Source organism: Pristis pectinata, chromosome 15 (assembly GCF_009764475.1).
Source record: "Pristis pectinata isolate sPriPec2 chromosome 15, sPriPec2.1.pri, whole genome shotgun sequence".
NCBI classification, from domain to species: domain Eukaryota; kingdom Metazoa; phylum Chordata; class Chondrichthyes; order Rhinopristiformes; family Pristidae; genus Pristis; species Pristis pectinata.
This window is the reverse complement of record NC_067419.1, coordinates 15,858,193-15,879,972: the sequence shown is the minus strand read 5'-3', so window position 1 is coordinate 15,879,972 and position 21,780 is coordinate 15,858,193. Positions and strand designations below refer to the sequence as shown.

At 40.4% G+C, this 21,780-nt stretch overlaps 1 protein-coding gene across 5 annotated transcripts in view; it reads right to left on the bottom strand.

Moving 5' to 3' along the window:
* The window catches only part of LOC127578619 (rho GTPase-activating protein 8-like), a 98,538-nt gene that overhangs the window by 47,617 nt on the left and 29,141 nt on the right, over window positions 1–21,780 (bottom strand). For 4 of the 5 annotated variants that reach the window (XM_052030796.1, XM_052030792.1, XM_052030794.1 and 1 more), the window contains exons 2-5: window positions 12,390–12,456; window positions 11,319–11,390; window positions 2,717–2,804; window positions 816–947 (exon numbers count right to left, since the gene is read on the bottom strand). In XM_052030796.1, the coding sequence (XP_051886756.1) occupies window positions 816–947; window positions 2,717–2,804; window positions 11,319–11,390; window positions 12,390–12,417 (320 nt within the window). In that variant the 5' untranslated portion in view covers window positions 12,418–12,456. Of the gene's footprint in view, window positions 1–815; window positions 948–2,716; window positions 2,805–11,318; window positions 11,391–12,389; window positions 12,457–21,780 lie in introns of those variants that run through there. The other variant, XM_052030797.1, reaches the window with a different exon arrangement.

Genomic DNA, 21,780 nt, shown 5'->3' with positions numbered 1-21,780 from the left:
AATGTAGATTGCAGGATCCTGTCCAAGCAAACCGTCTGCCTGCAAAATAACAGTCCCTTGAAGCAAAAGCATTTCTGATGGAAGGTCATCAACCCAAAACATTATTTCTCTTTTCACAGATCCTGCCTGACCTGCTGAATCTTTCCTGCATTTACTCTTTTCATTTGAGATGTCTTGGTAATGAGAATGAATATATACACATGCTTATTCCATTTCATTTTTCTCTTTAATGATATTGATCAAAGCGTTTTAAAATGCAGTTTAATCAACACTAATGGCTTGGGATATTTGTATAATCAGTAAGATACTATTACTCTGTAAATGCAGCCACCAACAAAAGTGTTTCCACTGACTGTATTTGTTAAAAATAATATCCTAACCCACCTGTTCCAAAAACCATGAAAATTGCATTTCCGTCCCCCCCCCCACAAGCCTTGTGATCTGCAATGACTTTGTTTCACAACTGAAACTATCACACAAGTTTAATGTGACAATGTGCTTGTGTTGACAAAGCAGCATTCCTACATCAATGTACTCAACTATGGCAGTATTAATTTCTAAGAAAAATCCAGCAAAAGAGGTTAAAACCCACTACTGAAATGCTCACCAACAGCCTCATACTGAGACTAAAATGAGCCAAGAATATGAACATGGGAGAAAGTTGCCAAGTGCTTGCTCTCTCAAAATATCCAGTCATCCTCTTCATCAGAGCAAATGGTGTATATTTCGAATGTACAGAAAAATAAATTGGATCCTTAACACCGAGGCACCTGCTAGTGAGCATAGGTTGAGCAACTTGGAAGGAACAGTCTTACTTTCTGTCAAATTCCTTGTAGGCATTCTGCAACCAGCTTAAAGATGGCTTGTTGCTGCTTTTCAGGCCATAGTGAAAGTAAACTAGAATGTAATCACTCTCAACATACTGATCCAGTGTGTACTTCAGGTATCTAGACAGGGCAGAGAAAGCAAAGTAAATTACTTTAAAAGTACTTACTGCAATGCTGGCTAATTACTGAAACACAAGTTTATCCTGTCTAAGCCTATTATGACCAGTGCCAGAAACAGATATTAATCATTTCAGCAGACATTAACAAAGATTAACCTCAATAACATATGGCAGCTTTCTGAGAGTCAACTTAGAAGAAATTCACCTATGGAAGTGTGGGTTGGGGGTGGGGGGTGGGAGGAACTGGTAAGGTTTCAATCACAGTTGGATAAACTGGGAATAGTTAAGCAGTGAGAGGGCCCAACCTAAACACATCGCACGAACCTCTGATACTTATTGTTGGCAATAATCTTACAGAACTCCAATTTCTTTTCTCTCCTGACTGTGATGACAGATGTTGGGGGATACAGTTTTTAGTCCTAAACCTTGAGCCTAAACACCAAGTCTTTAAGCAGATGTTTGCCTGCAAGGAGCAAGGTGAAGCAGGTTTATTGCTGCCCTAAAGCTTCTCTTCATTCAATAGCTGCAGATCATTAAAGATCACCCAAAAATTGCTGAGGTGCACAGCCTGGCCAGCTTCTACCCCACCCACTCCAAACACCTCCATCTGCCAATTTTAACAAAAAGCCATAGAGAATCACTGAATGAAGTTTCAAATAATGCATACGTCAAGACCTTCGATTTAAAAGCAAAATCTGTAAAATGCCGCTGATTTCCCCCAGTGCTATATGTGGCAAAGCTGGAAGATGTTCTACATGAACAAATGCAGGGAACCCACTTTTGAGCCAAGTTAATCGATCTCTGGAAGTAAACTGTAGTGATCTATTGATTGAACATGCAAGCCACAATTAAGTCTGAGGGAAAAAGAATTGTACCTTAGGCAGAGTTATTATTTCTGTGAAGCATTTATAATACAGATCACCCAATAAGAAGGCACATGGAAATTTATTTTCCTTGCACAACAAACAAGTAACCGTAGCCACACAAAGTCTGAGTGAAACAACAACCTATACACCAAAATGTGCACTGACTACAGAGGATGGTTGAGTTAAGTTGAGAAAAAATATACTACATAGTGGATAAAAGAAAACTATCCCATATGTTACATACCACAAGATGGCGCTGCCAGACCAGTCTTTAACCTCAGTAACCAATGAGAACTTGCATTTGGAGGAACCCAATTTGTCAATTCACCCATGGTTGCCACAAAGTAATAATCACGTGCATCAGTGCACTTGTGTGTTCAAGACTGTGTAGGAATTTAAATTTGACAGCTTTTGCAGGTGTGCACATGCACTTTTAATGTTATGGAGTGAACATGTGCAGACACATCCATAACTTCACCATATTTTTTTTGAATGATTATTTTGAGAGAGGGGAGGAGAAAGGAGGAATTGGAGCATACAGAGTGAATGGCTTCTCCATGTAGCTCATATTCCTGTTTTATAGCAGGTTCTACCTTGGCTGGGGTTGTTTTAGTTTAAGCAAGTACAAATTATTTAACACATTTATTTCACAAAATTATTATTCTTTAAGTTTATTTCAGAAACATTTCATATTTTATCAAATATGCATAACATCTTTTCTTTGATCTTATGTGAAATTAATTGTAGAAGGTTAAAATGTCATGTTTCAATTCAGAGTAAACAAATTCTCTCAACAAGACTGAGTGTTACCAGGAATGGGACAGAATAGGGAGGAGGGTGCAGAAATGTCATCGTGATTCTTGCAATAGCCTATGAAAAATATTGTTAAAGAAAATGAACTTACTCTAGCAACTTCCGGTGGTTGAGTTGATGGGAAGGAGGCATTCGACAGCAGCTAAAAATAACAAGTTTCCTTCCATAATTATCATCACCTGATTGGAAAGATAAAACTTAATTTTCATGTTAAAAATAAACGGAAGATATACACCCTAACAAGTACCATGAAGGTGGATATCTAGCTCACATACATACGGTCATCAGGATACAGCCATTAAAATTCCTGAGCTGAAAAGAACTTTGCCCTAACAATGTTGAGGATGGAAACATGGAACAAATGATTTGGTGCTGTGACATGTAGGCACTTGGCAGGGTCAAGTTGAAATTGCAACACTGGGAAGCAAGTACAAGTAAAAGTCATAGTTTCTGAATAATAAATAAATTGATTGTTTTACTGACCATCAACAGATCCTGGTCTCAACGACAAACAAAAACAAAATTTTAATGCAATTAATTAGACAGGTACTTCTGTGGTAGTGATGGTCGTGGTAGTAGCAGCTATAAATAGAAAAGGAATGATGCTCCTGGTAGTCTTTGTGCTTTATGATGACTGTCAAAATGTACAAAAAAAACCACACTTACGTCCAGCATGGGGTGAAATGAGGAAGAATTCCCACTATAAACATCCAATCAAAAACCCTAAAATCACACACCCCATTCTCCAGTACACTAAACCGATAATTGATAAGGGCGCTCTTCGGCCTTTCATTACCACATTTCGTTCACGTAGCTTAAAACAAAATAAATGACTCACTGATACAAGAGACAGGAGTATAAATTCCTAATTTCAATGCTGCCAATTTTAATAGAATAAAGCAAAGGCGTGTAACCACCACATAATGAAATGTTCTTGCTCTTCAGGAGGCTTCAAAAGTAAAACATATCCAGACTTTCTAAACCGATTAGCACAGAAAACAGAGAAACTTCCAATAAGCAGCGCTCGGCAGGCAAGTTCCTTATAGTATTATTCCAAGAGCAATCACGATAATCATATCCTCTTAGAAAAGTTTCTCGTCAGAAGTTCCTATCCTTGGGCTTCAGTCAATTCCACAGGGGAAATCAGATCCCAAAAGAGGGAATGACTGCACATTTAAATGAATATAAAAATCTGAATAATTAAAAAATAAAAACCTGAAAACTTGGCTTCAGTCATTATCTGTGCTGCATGCTGTGCGCGTTCTGGAGCTACTCTAAATGTCCTTGCACCACCTGTTAGGTCAGCATTGACCAAAATGTTTCTCTTACATTAGTATTAAGCAATGGAAGGCTGGATGTGGATTGTGTGTGACCGCTCCATAAATATGTATTTAGTGCCCAGTCAGACAAAAGGACAGCTAATTATTAATCATTTTCTCTATATGTTAATTGAGGGATAAATATTGGAATAACACAGCTCCCCAGTTCTTTTCAACGTGATGCCATAAGATCTATTACCTCCATTTGACAGAGTAGATTGGTTTAATGTCTGATCTAAAGGCTGGCATCTCAAGTAGCGTAGCACTTCCTCAGTACTGCAACAAAGTGCCAGTCTAAAGTTCTGTGCTCAAGTCTGTGGAGGAAGCCTTGAACCCAAGAACTTCCAATCCCAAGACAAGGCAATAACCTGAACCATGGCAGATATACATGACAACAGTAAATACATTTGACGCTAAAGCATTTTGTGACAACTGAAGTTATTGAAAAGCTCCACAGAATTTCAATTCTTCCTTCAATTTTAATTATTAATTTCTCTTCACCGGTATGGTTTAAGAATGGATAAGAATCCAAGAACCCAATTGCTATTCAATCATTTAACTTTATGTATTAAGATAAACGGGCAATAGAATAATTTCAGCTGATATCTACAATGGTAGAACAATTTGTTTCAGGTAAAAAAAAATTAAGCAACTCACATAAATGGTCTCAATTAAAACATTTTTCTGCAGATCATAAAAGTGCAAAGAATTTTTGATTGTAAATATAAATAGATCTAAAGTTAACTGCACCATCACAATACAAAAATATAAGATCAAGCATCAGTGATATTTTAATAATGGAAATATGGCTTCTCCACAATTTTCAAACATTTGTTTGAACCCAATACTTTGGTGGATCTACCTTTGACAAGACTGAGTGAAGATTGTTGGATTGGGCATCTGTATCCCTTTCAGGATCCAAAGTTCTTTGGTTGAGTAGTCACTGCTACGTTCTAAGCAACACAGCAACCAATTTGTAAGCAGCAAGTGCACCTACACAGCACTATGACCTTCGTAGTTAAGAGGCAAATGTCTCTTTTGATTTGGCATCACAACACAAGGGAGGCTTGGTCTTTTGGTAGAATTTTCCTTCTCTCACATTTCCAACTCTCCATTATAACTCATTCCAAATATTCATCTATCTACTAGTTCAAGAAACAGAAATTAACCACATGGAATGCATGTGCAAGTGTTCCCATGTGGTCTACAGTCTTACGAATTTCTTGGAATGTTGCACTGTGACATAGGAAACTTTAGTGATATGTCTCTGCTGGTTTAAATTCCTTTACAATTTAAATTCAATTACTAGCTGACATTACATATACAGCATCAAGTGTAGCTTTTAGAGGATGGAGGTTAGTTGAACTAGACAACTCGGAACTAATTCAATCACTGACCCAAAAAACTGCCACAAAAATAACAGTAAGGTTAATAGCATTATTATTCATGTACAAATGCTGATGAGCAAGACACAGAGCCTGGGTGACACTACAGTCTAATTCTGAGGAATTTAAGATGAGATTCTGAATCAAGACCTTGCCTGTTCTTCCAGGTGGGTATAGCAGGTTCCGCGGCATTATTCAGTAGAAGAGATGTATCCCAGATGTCTTGCCCAATACTCATCTTCCAACCAATTTCAAAACAGACTATATATGATATGATCATTTATATTGCTGTCTGCTGATGCTTGCAGTGCACAAGCAAGCTGTTGCTTTTTTCTACAATGCAAAATTGGCTTCAGTTCAGAAGTACTTCATTAGCTGTAAAGCGCTTCAGGATATCCTGAAAAGGGATGTAATTGCACTTTACAAGTGTTCCTTCTTTTCTTCTATCCTCAATGTTGAAGCTCAAAATTTGCTGTCAGGAATCTGCCACTCTGCTGTTCGCTGTGCAAAAATATCATCTCACTGTCTAGCTCCAAATGCTTTGACCAATGTGGTTACTAGTTTCTGTCTTCAGCACAAATAAAGTTGCCACGCAAGTCATAGAATCATAAAATTGTACAGCCCAGAAACAGGCCCTTTCAGCCCACCATGTCCATGCCAACCATGATGCCTATCTACGCTAATCCCATTTGCCCACATTAGGTCCATATCCTTTTACTCAAAGGCAATGCCTATTATAAATATTAACGAGGAATTCATAATGGATGAAGCTGACAGGAAATGCTCAAAGATACACAAGTTAACATGTTATATTCCGCAGTGAAGTAATCAAAACCAAGGGAAAGTTTTGGGTCAAAATAGTGGATATAGACATAGTTGGACCAAGATGAAAGAGCAGAGAGAAGGGAGGGCAAGAGCAGAGCCAATAGGATATCATATCATCAGCTTATGTTTTATTAACCACCAAAATGAGCTGATAACTTGTCACCTTTGAGATTATTTTTACTTATAGTGAGAGGACCAACTATTTGCCCATGGTCCGGGTCATGTGATAGAGTGAGGCTTTATGTTCTCCAAACTGTTTCAATTCAACTGGCTGGTTCAACAGCAGACAAGCAGTTTGTGGTGGCCTCTTTTTTTTAAATATAAAGAGTTAATTGAGCTCCAGCTCCCATGAGAAGCTTTACAGGTTGCTCTTTAATAAGTCTTTTGACTTTTTTCAAGATCATGCATCACGCTGATTTTTAATCAGGAAACACTTGTACATCTTTTCTTAAACAAAAAATCGAATTTGTTGGGGACTTTTTTCACTTATTTAAAGGAATGGTGTTCATTAGCTAATTCCCCTCATGAGATTCTAAAGATCAGTTCATTATTTTTTAATTTGTTGTGGATGTTACTACAAAGTATTGCAATTTGTCTCAGTCACCTACAAATGTAACGATGGCAGTGAAACTGGCTGCATTTGCTGTCATTACCCTGAAAAACTGGCAGCAACACTTGTGCATGTGTTCACCAACAAGTCCAGAAGTTGCCCTTAGCGATTCATTGCCTAGTAGCAGGCTCACTGGTCACCTCAAAGTGTGCTTTTTTGCAAGGTATTTCTCATGTTATCCAACTGTTAGCTTACAGCACAGCACAGGAACAGGCCTTTGGCCCACAATGTCTGCACCAAACATGATGCCAAATTAAATTAATGCTCTTCTGCCTGCATATGATCCATATCCCTCCATTCCCTGCACATTCATGTGTCTAACAGCCTCTTAAACAGCACTGTTGTATCTGCTTCCACCACCACCCCTGGCAGCCTGTTCCAGGCACTGACCACTCTCTGTGTAAAAACTTGCCCCACACATCTCCTTTAAACTTTCTCCCTCTCACTTTAAATGCATGTCCTCTAGTACTTGACATTTCTACCCTGGGAAAAAGATTCTGACTGTCTATCTATTCCTCTTATAATTTTATAAACTTCTATTAGGTCTCCCATCAGCCTCTGAAGCTCCAGAGGAACACAACCTAAGTTTGTCCAACCTCTCCTTACAGATCATACCCTCTAATCCAGACAGCATCCTGGTAAACCTCTTCTGTACCCTCTCCAAAGCCTCCACATCCTCCCTGTAATTGGGTGACCAGAATTGCACACAATACTCCAAATGCTGCCTAACCAAAGTCTTTTTTATAGCTGCAGCAAGACTTCCTGACTGTTCGACTCAATGCCCCAACCAATGAAAGCAAGCATGCCATGCACCTTTTCCACCCTATCTACTGGAGTGGTCACTTTCAAGGAGCTATGGACTTGGGCCCCAGGGTCCCTCTGTACATCAATGCTGTTAAAGGTCCTGCCATTAAACTGTATACTTTCCACTTAAATTTGATCTCCCAAAGTTCAACACCTCAAATTTGCCCGGATTAAGTTCCATCTGTCATTTCTCCACCCATATCTGTAACTGATCTATATCCTTCTGTATCCTTTGACAGCCCTCTACACAGTCCACAACTCCACCAATCTTTGTGTCATCTGCAAACTTACAAACCCACCCACCTACATCCAAGTCATTTGTATATATCACAAACAACAGAGTCCCTGGCACTGATCCCTGCGGAACACCACTGGTCATGGATCTCCAGCCAGAATAACACCCTTCCAGTACTACCTTCTATGGGCAAAACAATTCTGAATCCAAACCACCAAGTCACCATGGATCTTAATCTTCCAAGTACCATAAGGGACCTTGGCAAACGCCTCACTAAAATCCACGTAGACAACATCCATTGCCCTACCCTCATTAATCACCTTCGTCACTTCCTCAAATAACTCGATAAAGTTAGTGAGACATGACCTGCCCTATACAAAGCTATACTGACTGTCCCTAATCAGGCCATGTCTTTCCAAATCCACTTAAATTCTCTCCAATAGCTTCCCTACCCCTACCACTGATGCCAGGCTCACTGACCTATAATTTCCTGGATTATCCCCATTTCTCATCTTGAAAAAAGGAACAACATTGGCTACGCTCCAGTCCTCCAGGACCTCACCTGTTGCTAGTGAGGATACAAAGATTTTCATCAAAGTCCCAGCAATCTCCTCTCTTGCCTCTTTCAATAACCTGGGATATATCGCATCAGGCCGTGGGGACTTATCCACGTTGATGTTCAAAAGACCCAGCGCCATCTCCTTCTTGATCTTGAAGTGTCCTAGCCCATTAGCATGCCCCACACTAATCTCATTATCCTCCAGGTCCTTGGTAAAGTATTCATTTAGTACTTCACCCACATCCTCTGTCTCCAAGCATAGATTCCTCCTTTATCCTTGAGTGGTCCTACCCTCTCCCTAGTTATCCTCTTATTCTTAATGCGAATATAAAATGCCTTGCAATTCTCTTTAACCCTACTTACCAAGGACATTTCATGGCTCCCTTTGGTCTTTCTAATCCCCTATTTGAGCTCTTTCCAGCTATTGTTATATTCCTCAAGGGCCCTGTCTGAGTTTAGGTTCCTAAACTCTCATCAACCAAGATTCCCTTACCTTGCCATCCTTGTCCTTCCTCCTTACTGGAACATACCTGTCCTGAGCTCTGATCAGCTGGTCTTTAAACAACTCCCACATGTCAGATGAGGACTTCCCCGATAACAGCTGCTCCCAATTAACTCCACCAGCTCCTATCTAATAATGTCATAATTTGCCCTCCCCACAATTTAGTACTTTCCCTCAAGTTCCAGACTTATCTTTATTCATAACTATCTTAAAACTTAAGGAGTTGTGATCACAGTTTCCAAAATGCTCTCCCACTGAAAGGCCATTCACCTGGCCAGGCTCATTTCCCAAAACAAGGTCCAGTATGGTCCTTCCTCTAGTTGGACTATCCACGTACTGTTTCAAAAAACCCTCTTGAATGCACTGGAAAAAATTCTGCCCCATCTAAGCCTCTTGAATTAAGGAAGTCCCAGTCAATATTGGGGAAGTTAAAGTCACCCACTACGACAACACTGTTGCTTTTACATCTTTCCATAATCTGTCTACATTTCTGTTCCTCTATCTCCCGGTGGCTATTAGGTTATACTATAGGCCTCCCAATCAGAGCAATCGCACTTTTCTTATTTTTGAGCTTTACACATATCGTCTCAGTAGATGAGCCCTCCAGAATGTCCTCTGAGTGTAGTTGTGATATTGTCCATGATTAGAAATGCAACTCCTCCATCTCTTTTACCTCCTTTATCTCATCTATAACATCAGAATCCAGGAATTTTGAGCTTCCAGTCCTGTCCCTCTCACAACCAAGTCTCCGTAACGGCCACAACATCATAGCTCCATCTACTGATCCAGGATCTAAGTTCATCCACTTTACCTGTAATACTCCTTGCATTAAAATAAACATACTTCAGCCCATCAGTCCCACTGTGTTCATTAACCTGTCCCTGGCTGTTCTTCCTTTCAGACTTGCCTTCTCCTCAACCCTCCACTTGCTGCCCTTGCTCCCACTTCCTTGCCACTCTGGTTTAAATCCTCCCAAGTAGTACTAGCGAACCTCCCTGCAAGGATATTGGTTCCCCTCCAGTTCAGGTACAATCCGTCCCTCTTGTACAAGTCCCACCTGCCCTGGAAGAGAGCCCAGTGACCCATATATCTGCAGACCTCCCCCCAGCACCAGCTCCTTAGCCACATATTGAACTGTACTCTCTTCCAATTTCTTGCTTCACTAGCATGTGGCAAAGGTAGCAATCCTAAGATTACAACCCTGGAAGTCCTGCTTTTTAACTTACTACCTAGCTCCCTAAAATCATCATGCAGGACCTCATCTCCCTTCCTGCCCACGTCAACGATACCAATATGGACCAAGACCTCTGGCTGCTCACATTCCCTTCTCAGAAACATCCTTGACCCTGGCACCAGGGAGGCAACACACAATGCTGGAGTCTCACTTGAGGACACAGAAACACATACTGGTACCCCTAACTATTGAGTCTCCCATCACTATCACTCTGCTTGACTTCACCCTTCCCTACTGAGCCTCAGAGCTGGTCATGGTGCCACTGACCTGGCTGCTGCTGCTACCTTCTGAAAGGTCACCCTCCTCAACAGTATCCAAAGAGGTGCAGAGGGGAATGGCCACAGGGGAACCCTGCACTGTTTGCCTACTCCCTTTACCCTTCCTGGTGGTTTCTGAACTACCTACAGCCTTAGGCGTGACCACCTCATTAAAACTCTTATCTATGATGCTCTCAGCAACTCAGATGGTCCTGAGTGCGTCCAGCTCCAGCTCCAGCTGGTCATGGTGCCACTGACCTGGCTGCTGCTGCTACCTTCTGAAAGGTCACCCTCCTCAACAGTATCCAAAGAGGTGCAGAGGGGAATGGCCACAGGGGAACCCTGCACTGTTTGCCTACTCCCTTTACCCTTCCTGGTGGTTTCTGAACTACCTACAGCCTTAGGCGTGACCACCTCATTAAAACTCTTATCTATGATGCTCTCAGCAACTCAGATGGTCCTGAGTGCGTCCAGCTCCAGCTCCAGCTCCCAGACACGGTCAGCCAGGAGCTGCAGCTGGGCTCACTTCCCATAGGCGCAGTCATCAGGGACACTGGAAGTACAAGGATGAAAAGATCTTTCCTGTACCTCTGCTCTGCCTCTTCACCGAAGTTTCACGAGCCAAAGCCTTAGCACTTGCCCTCAAACACAGCCACTCCCAAAAACAGCTGCTCCACTAGTGGTTTCCTCCTTTTTATTTGCTGGTTTGCCTCACAATTAGCCAGTCAGAATTTCTTCCATGGCCCTGGTTCTAACAAAAAAAAATGGCTCTGCTCCTCCTGCTGGCTGTAAACACAGCAGTCAGCTGTTCCTACTGCTCTTTTTTAATATACATATGCATGTTCAAGAAAGATTAAGAGGAGTCTGCAATGGTCATTTCTAGAAAACAATGTGAATAAAGGAGTAGGGACAGTTAACTTTTATTTTCTCACCTGCTACCACAGTTAACTTTTATTTTCTCACCTGCTACCTGGACTATTCCATGTCTTGCCACATCATAAAATGGGTGATTGAGATCCAGAGGAGCTTCTCCAGCTAATGGAGCAAACACAAAGACAGAACTTACATCATTCAAAATCCTCTCTCTCTTTCCTCACACTTACAGCACATACGGCACAGGCTTTCCAGGGAATATGGCAACAGTTTTCTTCTCCTTTAATCCCACGCACACTCCACACTTTTTCTGCTTTTGAAAAGTTTCTGCTGCAACTCCCAGTCTATCAGAATGATAAAACTTTATATTTTAAAAGTGCACTAGCATGTTATTTCTGTTGCTACACAGTAGCACACATTTACTTCAAAGACAGAACCATTTCACTTATGGAAATTAGGACAGGAGACCAAGAATTTTTTTTCTCCCAAACTGAAACTAAATTTATAAAATTAGTAAACCTAATATATAGATATGCATCAGAACAACAATTTAAGGCACCTAGATTTAAGGTGTTTAAATAAAAGATTTAAGTTAACAACAATTTAAGGCAAATGCTTCCATCCTATAGCACTGAGCTTTCTCTTACATCATTTACGGGTTGGATGGTGGGGGAGTGGAAACAATTAAGTTAAATGAGTAAATTCATCTTGTGCACAGCCTTGTACCTCTTAGTCTGACATTAACAGAATCCCAGGGAAGAGGACTTAATACTTCAGTGAAAAGGACTGCATTATTTTATAAAATATATTATAAACAGTCAGCTTATTCAGGAGGCTCTGTCATTCATTACCCAATGTTAACTTCTGGCAAAATTGCTAGTTCCCAACATGTTTAACTGTTTCACAACTTTCACATTTACAGGAAAATTTTCTCACATTCCTGTCAAATTCCAACAACTGAACTCGATCACAGTTGGACACTGGTCTCAAAATGTACATTTTTATAAATTTCAAAAATAAACTTTATTCATTATATATATTACATAAAAATGAAAATGCATTGCAAAAACATTTTACATTCTCAGTGTCATTTGATCAATACATTCAGTTGTTTGAACACTTTTATTTTAAAAAACATAGCACCTCAAAATGTACATTTACCTTGCTCAGCTAACTGCTCTAAGTTCATGTCGTCTCCTTGGAACCACACTTTTGGCTAAATTAGAATCTGAAACAAAATATAATTTTTCTTAATTAGTATCAGCAGTGATTTTCCACCTCACCGACAATACAAGCCATCCCCAGGTAATGAACAGGTTCCATTTTTATAGACGTTAAGTCAATTTTGTACGTAAATTGGAAAATAGGAATTATACCTCCACAGGATTGTAATGAATGAGATTACAAACACACAAGACCTATAAGAACAATGACTAAAAGTGGAAAGAGGGGACGCTTGTGCTGTTTGTAGGAACAAATGTATGTATGTATGTCAGAGTTTTGAATAATAATATTATGGGATCTCATTCATATGTATGGGTGTCTGTAAGTTGGGTGTTCATTACCCGGGGATGGCTTGTAGACCCATGCTGAGTCACAATTCATGCGAGCTTGACTCACAAATAAGTTAGTGAGTCATTTGCAACAAACTCATTTAGTTTCATCATTGATTCCTTTTTCACCTTGGTCCTGTTCATAACATAAAACACAAGAAAATAGGAGTACAAGTTGCTCCCATGGGAAGCAATGGAGGAAACTGCTGGGGCCCTGACAGATTTTTTTTAAAAACAGGCAAGGTGCCACATGACCAGAGGACAACAAATATGGTACTTTTATTCAAGAAAGGCAGCATGGATAAACCAGGTAATTATTGGTCCGCAAGTCTAATATCAGTGGTAAGGAGGTTACTGGAAAAAATGCTGAAATTTGGGGTTAATCTACACTTGGAAAGGCAGGGATTAATCAAGATCAGTCAACATGGTTTTATTAGGGGAAAATTCTGTCTGACCAATGTGGCTGAATGTTTTGAAAAGCTAATGGATTATATTGGTAAGGGCAGTGTGGTTGACGTAGCTTACGCAGACTTCAGTAAGGCCTTTGACAAGGTCACACACGGAAACCCTTTTGGACCAGTTAGAGGCTATGGGATCCAAGGCAACTTGGATTCAAAATTGTCTCAATAATTGGAGGCAGAGAGTCATGGTGGAGGGTTGTTTGTTTGATTATAATCTTGTGATCAGTGGTGTACCACAGGGATTGGTGCTGGAACCCTCAGTGTTACCTACATTAATGACTCAGGTGTAAATGTAGGAAGTACAGTTAGTATGAAGATGACATAAAAATTGGTAGTGTTGCCAATTGTAAGGATAAAAGTAGGCTAAAAATAACATTGATTAGCTGGTAACATGGGCAGAAAAATAGCAGATGGAATTAATCCTGGTAAGTGTGAGGGGATGTACTTGAGGGGAGGACTAACAAGGCTAGGAGCACAGGTAGATAAGGTAGTGAAGAAGGCCTATAGAATGCTTGTCTTCATTAGCCAGGGCATAAAATATAAGAGCAGGGAGGTTAAGGAATAACTTTTTAAAACATTGGTTAGGCCAAAGCTAGAGAGTTGTTTACAGTTTTGGTCACCTCACTATAGAAAGCACGTGATTACACTGGAGATGGTGCAGAGGAGAATCATCAGGATGTTGCCTGGGATGGAACGTAGCACTATGAGCAGAGACTAGATAGGGTGGGTTTATTTTCCATGGAACTAGAGGAGACTGAGAGGGGACCCAATAAATGATTATCAAATTATGAGGGACATAAAAAGGGTAGATAGCAGGAAACTTTTCCCAACAGCAGACTGTCTAAAACTAGAGGGTTAGAAGATTCTTCTCATCTCATTCCTGAATGACACACAATGTCTGTAGTTTAGACCCCAGTTTAACAGACGAGAAAAATTTCAAGACTCAGAATTTGTAACGATGTGTTTCCTTGGTGTCTCCACAAATTCCCTTACACTGCAATTATAACCTGCCAGATGCATCATGCCATAAGAAACACAAATAGACAAGTTTTAAGATTTGAGATTGCCAATCCTTCAAAGTATTTTAGCAGCTCACTTTAACATTGATTTTAGTCCACGATGGCTCTGGTGAAGAGGCCATTTATGGTCCTGCTGCTTTCTATAGGCAAAATAATACTGGCAATATCTCATTGGTACACTCAAAGTTCAGCAAAATATTTGCTACTTGTTTTAGTCATCCTTATTTTAACTACTGCTTTGCACTGGAGGAATCATCCATGCACGAATCCTCTTTTGGTCTCTTAAATGCAGTAGAAACCAACTGGATTATCATCGGCTCCATTTTCCTACAGATTATAGCCAGTGAAGAAATCAAATGCATCTCACTCACATATCCCATCAATATGCATGGAAAATACCTTCACTGCCTGCACATAAGATTTCTGCTATCTGTTCATAGCTCTTTGGAAAAATGGAGCTTTGAGATCTAGACGTCCAAGTTCTTCAACCAAAGCCAGATATTTCTCTACCCTCTGTGGATGGAATGGTGTTCTCCATCTCTACCACTCTGTGTACCTCTTGCTCACCACCACTTTGTGTGTCTCGTTCAATGAGAATCTTTCTGACACAGATCTTATCTGTTTCTTCCTGTCTTTGTGCAGGTATTGCACAGGTCTGAAAATGACAAAATTGCAGAAGCAGGAATTTTGGATATGGTGGCATATTCTCCATTATAAGTGTTTGTGAGCTCATGTCTATGATCAGCATAATCCTGCAAAGTTATTGTTATGGTACAAAATACAGACATTCCCCCTTGGGAAAGTGCAATTGGAATCACTTCTGGTGAGAAGTTCATGGAGGTTACTAAACTCTTTCTGCCACCCTTCCTTCCACAAGCCATTTTCTGTCTGCTCCAACTTTAGCCCCATTGGTACTCACAACCCTTAGCACCACTATTCCTCCTCAGGCTGCATTTTTGTAATGCTGGTTCTAGACGACTTTTCATTGGGGAAGAAATCAATACTCATGGCAGGAGATGGGCACAAACCCCCCCCCCCCTTCCTCTGTACCCCCTCCCCCACTCCAGTCAACCCCACCACACCATTCTTCTCTTGAAATCAAAAACACTTGAACACCAGCAGTAGCTCTGTCCCAGGTAATGAGAGTTGTTCAGTTCCTTTAAGCAGAGAAGTTGTTTAAATATTTGCTGAAGTTGTCTCTTTCATAAGTGATTTCCCACACACCCAGATACTGAATGTAAAAAATATGAAAGAAGAGCAACCATCTGAAGACTCATTAAGCAATAGGGAATGTTTACTGGCAACAGTCCCTTGACATATCTGGAGCATTCTTGTGGATTACTCAACCTGCTCTTGCACAATGGCTGGAAAGTATAGGTTGCACCGTTTGCTCATTCCAAACAGGTTGCACTGCCCAGTGCCCATCAACCTGCATTTTGAGAGCCTTGTTTCAGTAATTCATCAAAAAGCCACTTAAAATATTTTCTTTCCCATTCTTACTCAGTCAAGATTGCCTTTAATTCTCTCCTGCCTCTGAACAGCAGCCCTAACCTCCTAACTCAAGGATAATCTTATGAAGAACATACAACCGCAAAGTGACTACCTGGATGTCAGTAGTGCAGTGGCAGAATTATTTAGGCAATATTCCAGCTCCAAAACAACAGACCACTGGGAGGAAAACCGAGCTCTCTGACTGCAACTAGTTCAACTACATTACTACAGTGACTACACTTCAAAGAAAAACCATATAATTGGCTGTAAATAATAATAGTAAAGGTAACAATGAACTCTGATATCAACCCTTGATATTGGGCAAGTAATAAAAATAATCAAAATAGCAGCAAGTTTATTATAGAATCCCCATGATTTGACAGAACAAAAGAAAACATGGTCTGGTATGTGAGACATGTAAAACAATATTAAAAATATCCAGTAAGTTGAAGCCCGGAGAATATTTTACCCCAACAGACATGGAGAATTGATTGCCTTTCAGAATTTTCTGTTACTTGGTGATAATGCTACATTTCACTTATGATATACGTACCAGATCATAAGCCTTTCATTAAATTATCTTGCCTGAACAGAATGAAAATGAAATGTACTGCACAGTGTGTCTTCTTCCACAGCACTGAGCCTCTTTTGATATTTAAATTGAAGGATTTCTTTTAAAACTCTGTTGCCAGAGAGATAAAATGTAGTTAGCTTGCAATTTGATTGCTCCCTAAATGAATTTTATGAAACACAATAGAAGATAAATAAATTGCCTACCACTAAATATGGGGGAAAAAAAAACAAGCATTAATATTTCAATGGCAAATCATAAAGTAGTACTCAACTGTCTGGCATAAAGTAAGTGCACTGGAAATAAATTTGCAATTTTTTAAAACAATTTTTACAACTATGCGACTACTCAATTTTTGTTAACAATACAGAATGCAGAGTAAAGTGTCAGTGCTAGTAGACAATAAAGGTGCAAAATCATAATGAGGTAGATTCTGAGGTCAAGAGTCCATCTTATCGTACTAGGGAACCATTCAAGTGTCTTATAACAGCAGGATAGAAACTGTCCTTGAGCCTGGTGGTACGTGCTTTCAGGCTTTTGTATCTTCTGCCCAATGGTAGAGGGGAGAAGAGAGAATGTCCCAGGTGGGTGGGGTCTTTGATTGTGCTGACTGCTTTACCGAGGCAATGAGAAGTATAGACAGAGTCTATGGAGTTTGCATTATTTACAATAAAAACCCATGAAAAAACATAAAAATCAGTGGTAATTGGCTCAAAATTGGCCATCAGATGCAATTCTCCTCTTCCTGTCCTACCTGAATCATTTCAAAAAATATTATTTCAAACTTGGTCTTCCTTTAAACTTGAAGATTTTATTATTCCAGCAGCTGTATATACATACAGTATTGACTAAAGTGTAAAACCACAGATTTCTACCAACTTATGTAATAGCGAACCCCAGAAGGAAGCTTCCAGAAATCAGTGGCTCATGGTGTGTATCATCTATGAATGGTCACTGATTTCAAACATTATTTCTGTTTCCCTCTGCATAGTTGTTGCCTGACACAAGTATTTCCAGCGTATCTTGATTTTATAACACCTGCCCTACAAATGTTCACTCACTCTTTTGCCCTGCTAAAATACAGACATTTCATTTTGTAAAACCTGCCCTATAAGAGAGCTTTCTGCTCTTATTGTGCCTTGTGACTTCTGTCAAATTCTTATTTTTTATTGAACCTACAGTTCACTGTAAGAATGAGAGTGATGCGTCACAAACAGTCCCTGGAAGGTTGGACACTACAGCTCAATTTCATGCACTTCATAACTCCACTGATATTCTGATCTAATCAGCCATGCCCATAAATCTACCAGCTTCATTTTACCCATTTCATAACAAGTAAAAGCTTTTACATATTCAAAAAATGAGGCATCATTCAAGTCCTGCCATTTATTTTTTTTAAGATATGAGCAATGTTACTAATTCCCAGATATTACAATGGTATCATTCAATGAAACATTGAGCAGAAATGACTTGAAACACAGAACAATCATCGTGAGGTCAATAGCCATAAGGAGCAGCCACCTGTGTCAGACTTGGTACCACACCAGATGGACTTTAATGCAGGCATCCCACTTCTCCAAAGCTCCACCAGACATATTGTGTCAACAAGAATGGTCACTCAGGTCAAGGCCAGGACCCCAGCTCACTCTTCTGAACTCCAGCAGATGCAAACCCAGCCTGTCTGACATTTCCTCAAAAGGCAATCCACCCATTCCAGGTATTAGTCTAGTAAACTTCTGCAAATTGTTTCCATTAAGGCTATGAAAAAGGAGACCAATTCTGGACACAGTATTCAAAATGAAGACTCTTCAATGCCCTATATTTGTAGCAGAATCTCGCTCTGTTATAGTCAATTCCCCTAGCAACAGACAATAACATTGTTAGCTTTTTTTAAAATTACTTGCTGTATCTGCATTCTAGACTTTTGTGAACCATGCAATAGAACAGCATGATTGCTCTGCATTTTAGAGTTCTCATTTATTTGCAATCTCTATTTAAATATATTTTAAAAATTGTGCAAGGTCATCATGTTGGTTCTAGATCCTGTTTACCACAGCGGATGAGAGAAAACCAAAAGTGGACGTTTCTGCACAACTAACAGCAACAGAAAATGTACTTAAATCTAACACAGTTGAGACTAGGAACATTGCCACACCAGCAAAGCTGCCAACAACTGTCTGAAGTCCTAGTCAAGATACAGCAAAAGGAGCACAAACACTTGCACTGAGTACTGTCACTTTCACAAAAGAAAAGCACCCCAACCTGCAACACAAGGAACCAGGATGAATGAGATCTGACCAGATGACAAAAGGATTGGTTGTAATGGCCAAATGAGCAACATTTTAAAGAGGTAATTTCTTAATTACTTTGACTGTAACTTCAGCAAATATAGTGGCTATTTATATTCAATGATCATCATCAATGGGAGAATTCAACTATTTGCTTCGACGCTCATCATTTACACCAACATAAAAACAGTGCCACTCTGAAACCAACTTTTTAAAACCAGTACAACTTTCCCATATACAGCTCCTTAGCACAATATTGGGAGTCATCGTTGATCAGAACTGCACCAGCTATATAAAATCTGTGGCAACCCAAGATCAGAGATTGTCTATTCAGTACGGAGAGACTCTCCTTGCGACCTCCCAAAGCTTTTCCACCACTTCTAAGGCACAAATCAGGAATGTACTGAAATACTCTCCATTTGTTTGTACAAGTACATCCGATAAAATTCCAGGAAGTTAATTTCATCCAAGAGAAATCAGCCCCCTTGATATGTAGCCTTCACCCTTCTTCAACATTCACTCTCACTGCACTGCAGCAACTCTTCCAGACACCACCTCGCAAACCCTGTGACCTCCTCTATCTGGAAAGATCAAGTGCAAGGGAACATTACCAAGTTCAAGTCACACACTGTTCTAACCTGGCAAATTGGTGCCTCTTCATTGTTGTTATGTTAACATCCTGGCAGTTCCTAACAGCACTGTGCAAGTTACTACTTAGATTGCAAAAGTTCATGAAAATAACACAACACCATTTTCTCATTTAAACACCAGCCTCAGCAGCAAAAGCTTACATCCCATGAGTGAATGAAGGAAAACAAAATGATCAAATGGATGCAACATGAAAGATCAGTCAATCAGATGCAACGGCTGACTGAGGAATGTTAGCAGACAGAATCTTGGCTTTTGATCACTGGATCAAAGTTCCTGAAGACAACTGGCACCCATAAAACTATAATATCCTTACTAAGACAAGGCAGTTGCCCCACGCGCAATAATGAAATGCAATCTAAGAAACTCACATTGGGCAGGCACGGTAGTGTAGTGGTTAGCGTAACGCTATTACAACACCAGTGACCCAGGTTCAATTCTGTCTGCTGTTTGTAAGTTCTCCCCGTGACTGCATGGGTTTCCTCCCACATTCCAAAGATATATGGGTTAGGAAGTTGTGGGCATGCTATGTTGGCACCGGAAGCATGGCGACACTTGCGGGCTGCCCCAGAACACTCTACCCAAAAGGTGCATTTCACTGTGTGTTTCGATGCATAAAGATATCCTAAAACAAGTATTGCCAGACTATCACCAACCATCCTGAAGACTGAGACATAGCAAAAGCAGCTCAGTTGATTATTCCTCTATATATTAGCATGGGAACACTTGCACAAGAATGATTAAACTAAACTGAACACAGTTACTGGGTTTTACTGAGGGGTGGAGGTGTGGGGGAAGGGATGATTAGTAATTCTAAACAATATGTTTGCTCCTAGGCAACACATACACTGAACTAGATCAGTCAGAGCACTGCAAAAACGGGAAACTGGGACACCTACAATTTAGAATAATTATGATTTTGTGGCAATAATGGGAGTGTGGTGATGCAGGGGATAGATTTTAGACAGCTAGCCAAAGCTAAACATCTAGATGGCTTTATGCTGTAGCATATATGACACCATCTATACCTTGCCTCATTTATGTAAAATAGCAAATGGGTCAACGTATCACCTTTAACACATCAAGATGTCCCACAGTACTTCACAAGTTGGATATTTAAAAAAAATTGACACAGACACACCAGGAAAAACTTGGGGCAAGGGAGGGTGACAGAGTTTAGTCAAAGAGATAGACATCACAGATAGTAAGGCAGAGAAGTTCAGAGGGAGAACTCCAGTGCTCTCACCATTAGCAGCTGAAGGCGAGGCCTCCAATAACAGGGCAATTAAATTCGGGAATGATCAGAGGTCAGAACTGGTTGAGTCTGATGACATGCAAGGTGGCATAGCCAGAAGAGACTACAGAAACAGGAGGTGGGAGGCCATGGAGAAATTTGGAGATGAGCATGAACATTTTGAAACCAAGGTGCTGCTTAAAGGAGAGCCAATGTTGGTCAGCAAAGGAGTGAGGGAAGTGTTGTGAAATGCAAGTTACAATACGGGCAGCAGACTTCTGGATCATACATCCATAATGGTAGAACGAGAGGCCAGCTACAAGTGCACTTGAATAATCAAGCCATGGTGAAACAAGTGCACAGATGAGAATTTAAATAGATGAACTGAAGCAGGAACAGCGTAAGTAATGTTACAAGATCACAAAGTCATACAGAATAGAAACAGGTTCTTCGGTACCAAGCCAGTGCCAACCATCAAACACTCATTTACACTAATCCATTATTTCTATTAATCTCCCCACATTCCCATCAACTCCCCAGATTCTACCACTCAATTCTCAACGGCCAGTTAGCCTACCGACCCACACACCTTTGGATCTGGGTGGGAACCAGAGCACCGGGGGACACAAGGAGAACGTGCAAACTCCACACAACACCCAAGGTCAGGCTTGAACCTGGGTCACTGGAGCTGTGCCATTGTGTCACACCCACCCCCAAGTTACTTAGTGACGATCCATATGCATATTATTGTTATGCATATACATGTTATTGTTTTTACCTGCACTACATCAATGCACTCTGTACTAACTCAATGTAACTGCACTGTGTAATGAATTGACCTGTACGATCGGTTTGTAAGACAAGCTTTTCACTGTACCTCGGTACAAGTGACAATAATAAACCAATACAAATATGGTCCAAATACAACATTAGGCTGGTTCCATGGCTGAGGAATAAAGCTTCATGACAGGGACCAAAGTCACGTCAGTCATCCCAATATTCAATTGGAGGAAAGTTCTGCTCATCCAGTGCTGTACATTGGACAAGCACTGGGCAGTTCAGAGGTTCAAGGAAGATGGTGGTTAGGTAAAGTTGGGTGCCTTTAACGTATCTGTGGAAAAAGACAACATGTTTCCGCATAACGTTGGATCAAGGATATATTAGTGGGGGTGTGGGGTGGGATGGGAGAAGGGGGGGGGCATCAGAGCAATTTGTGTAGGCACAGAAAGCAAAAGCACTGGCTATGTCTGGATAGATATGAATGGAACCATATCAACTGGAGGATTC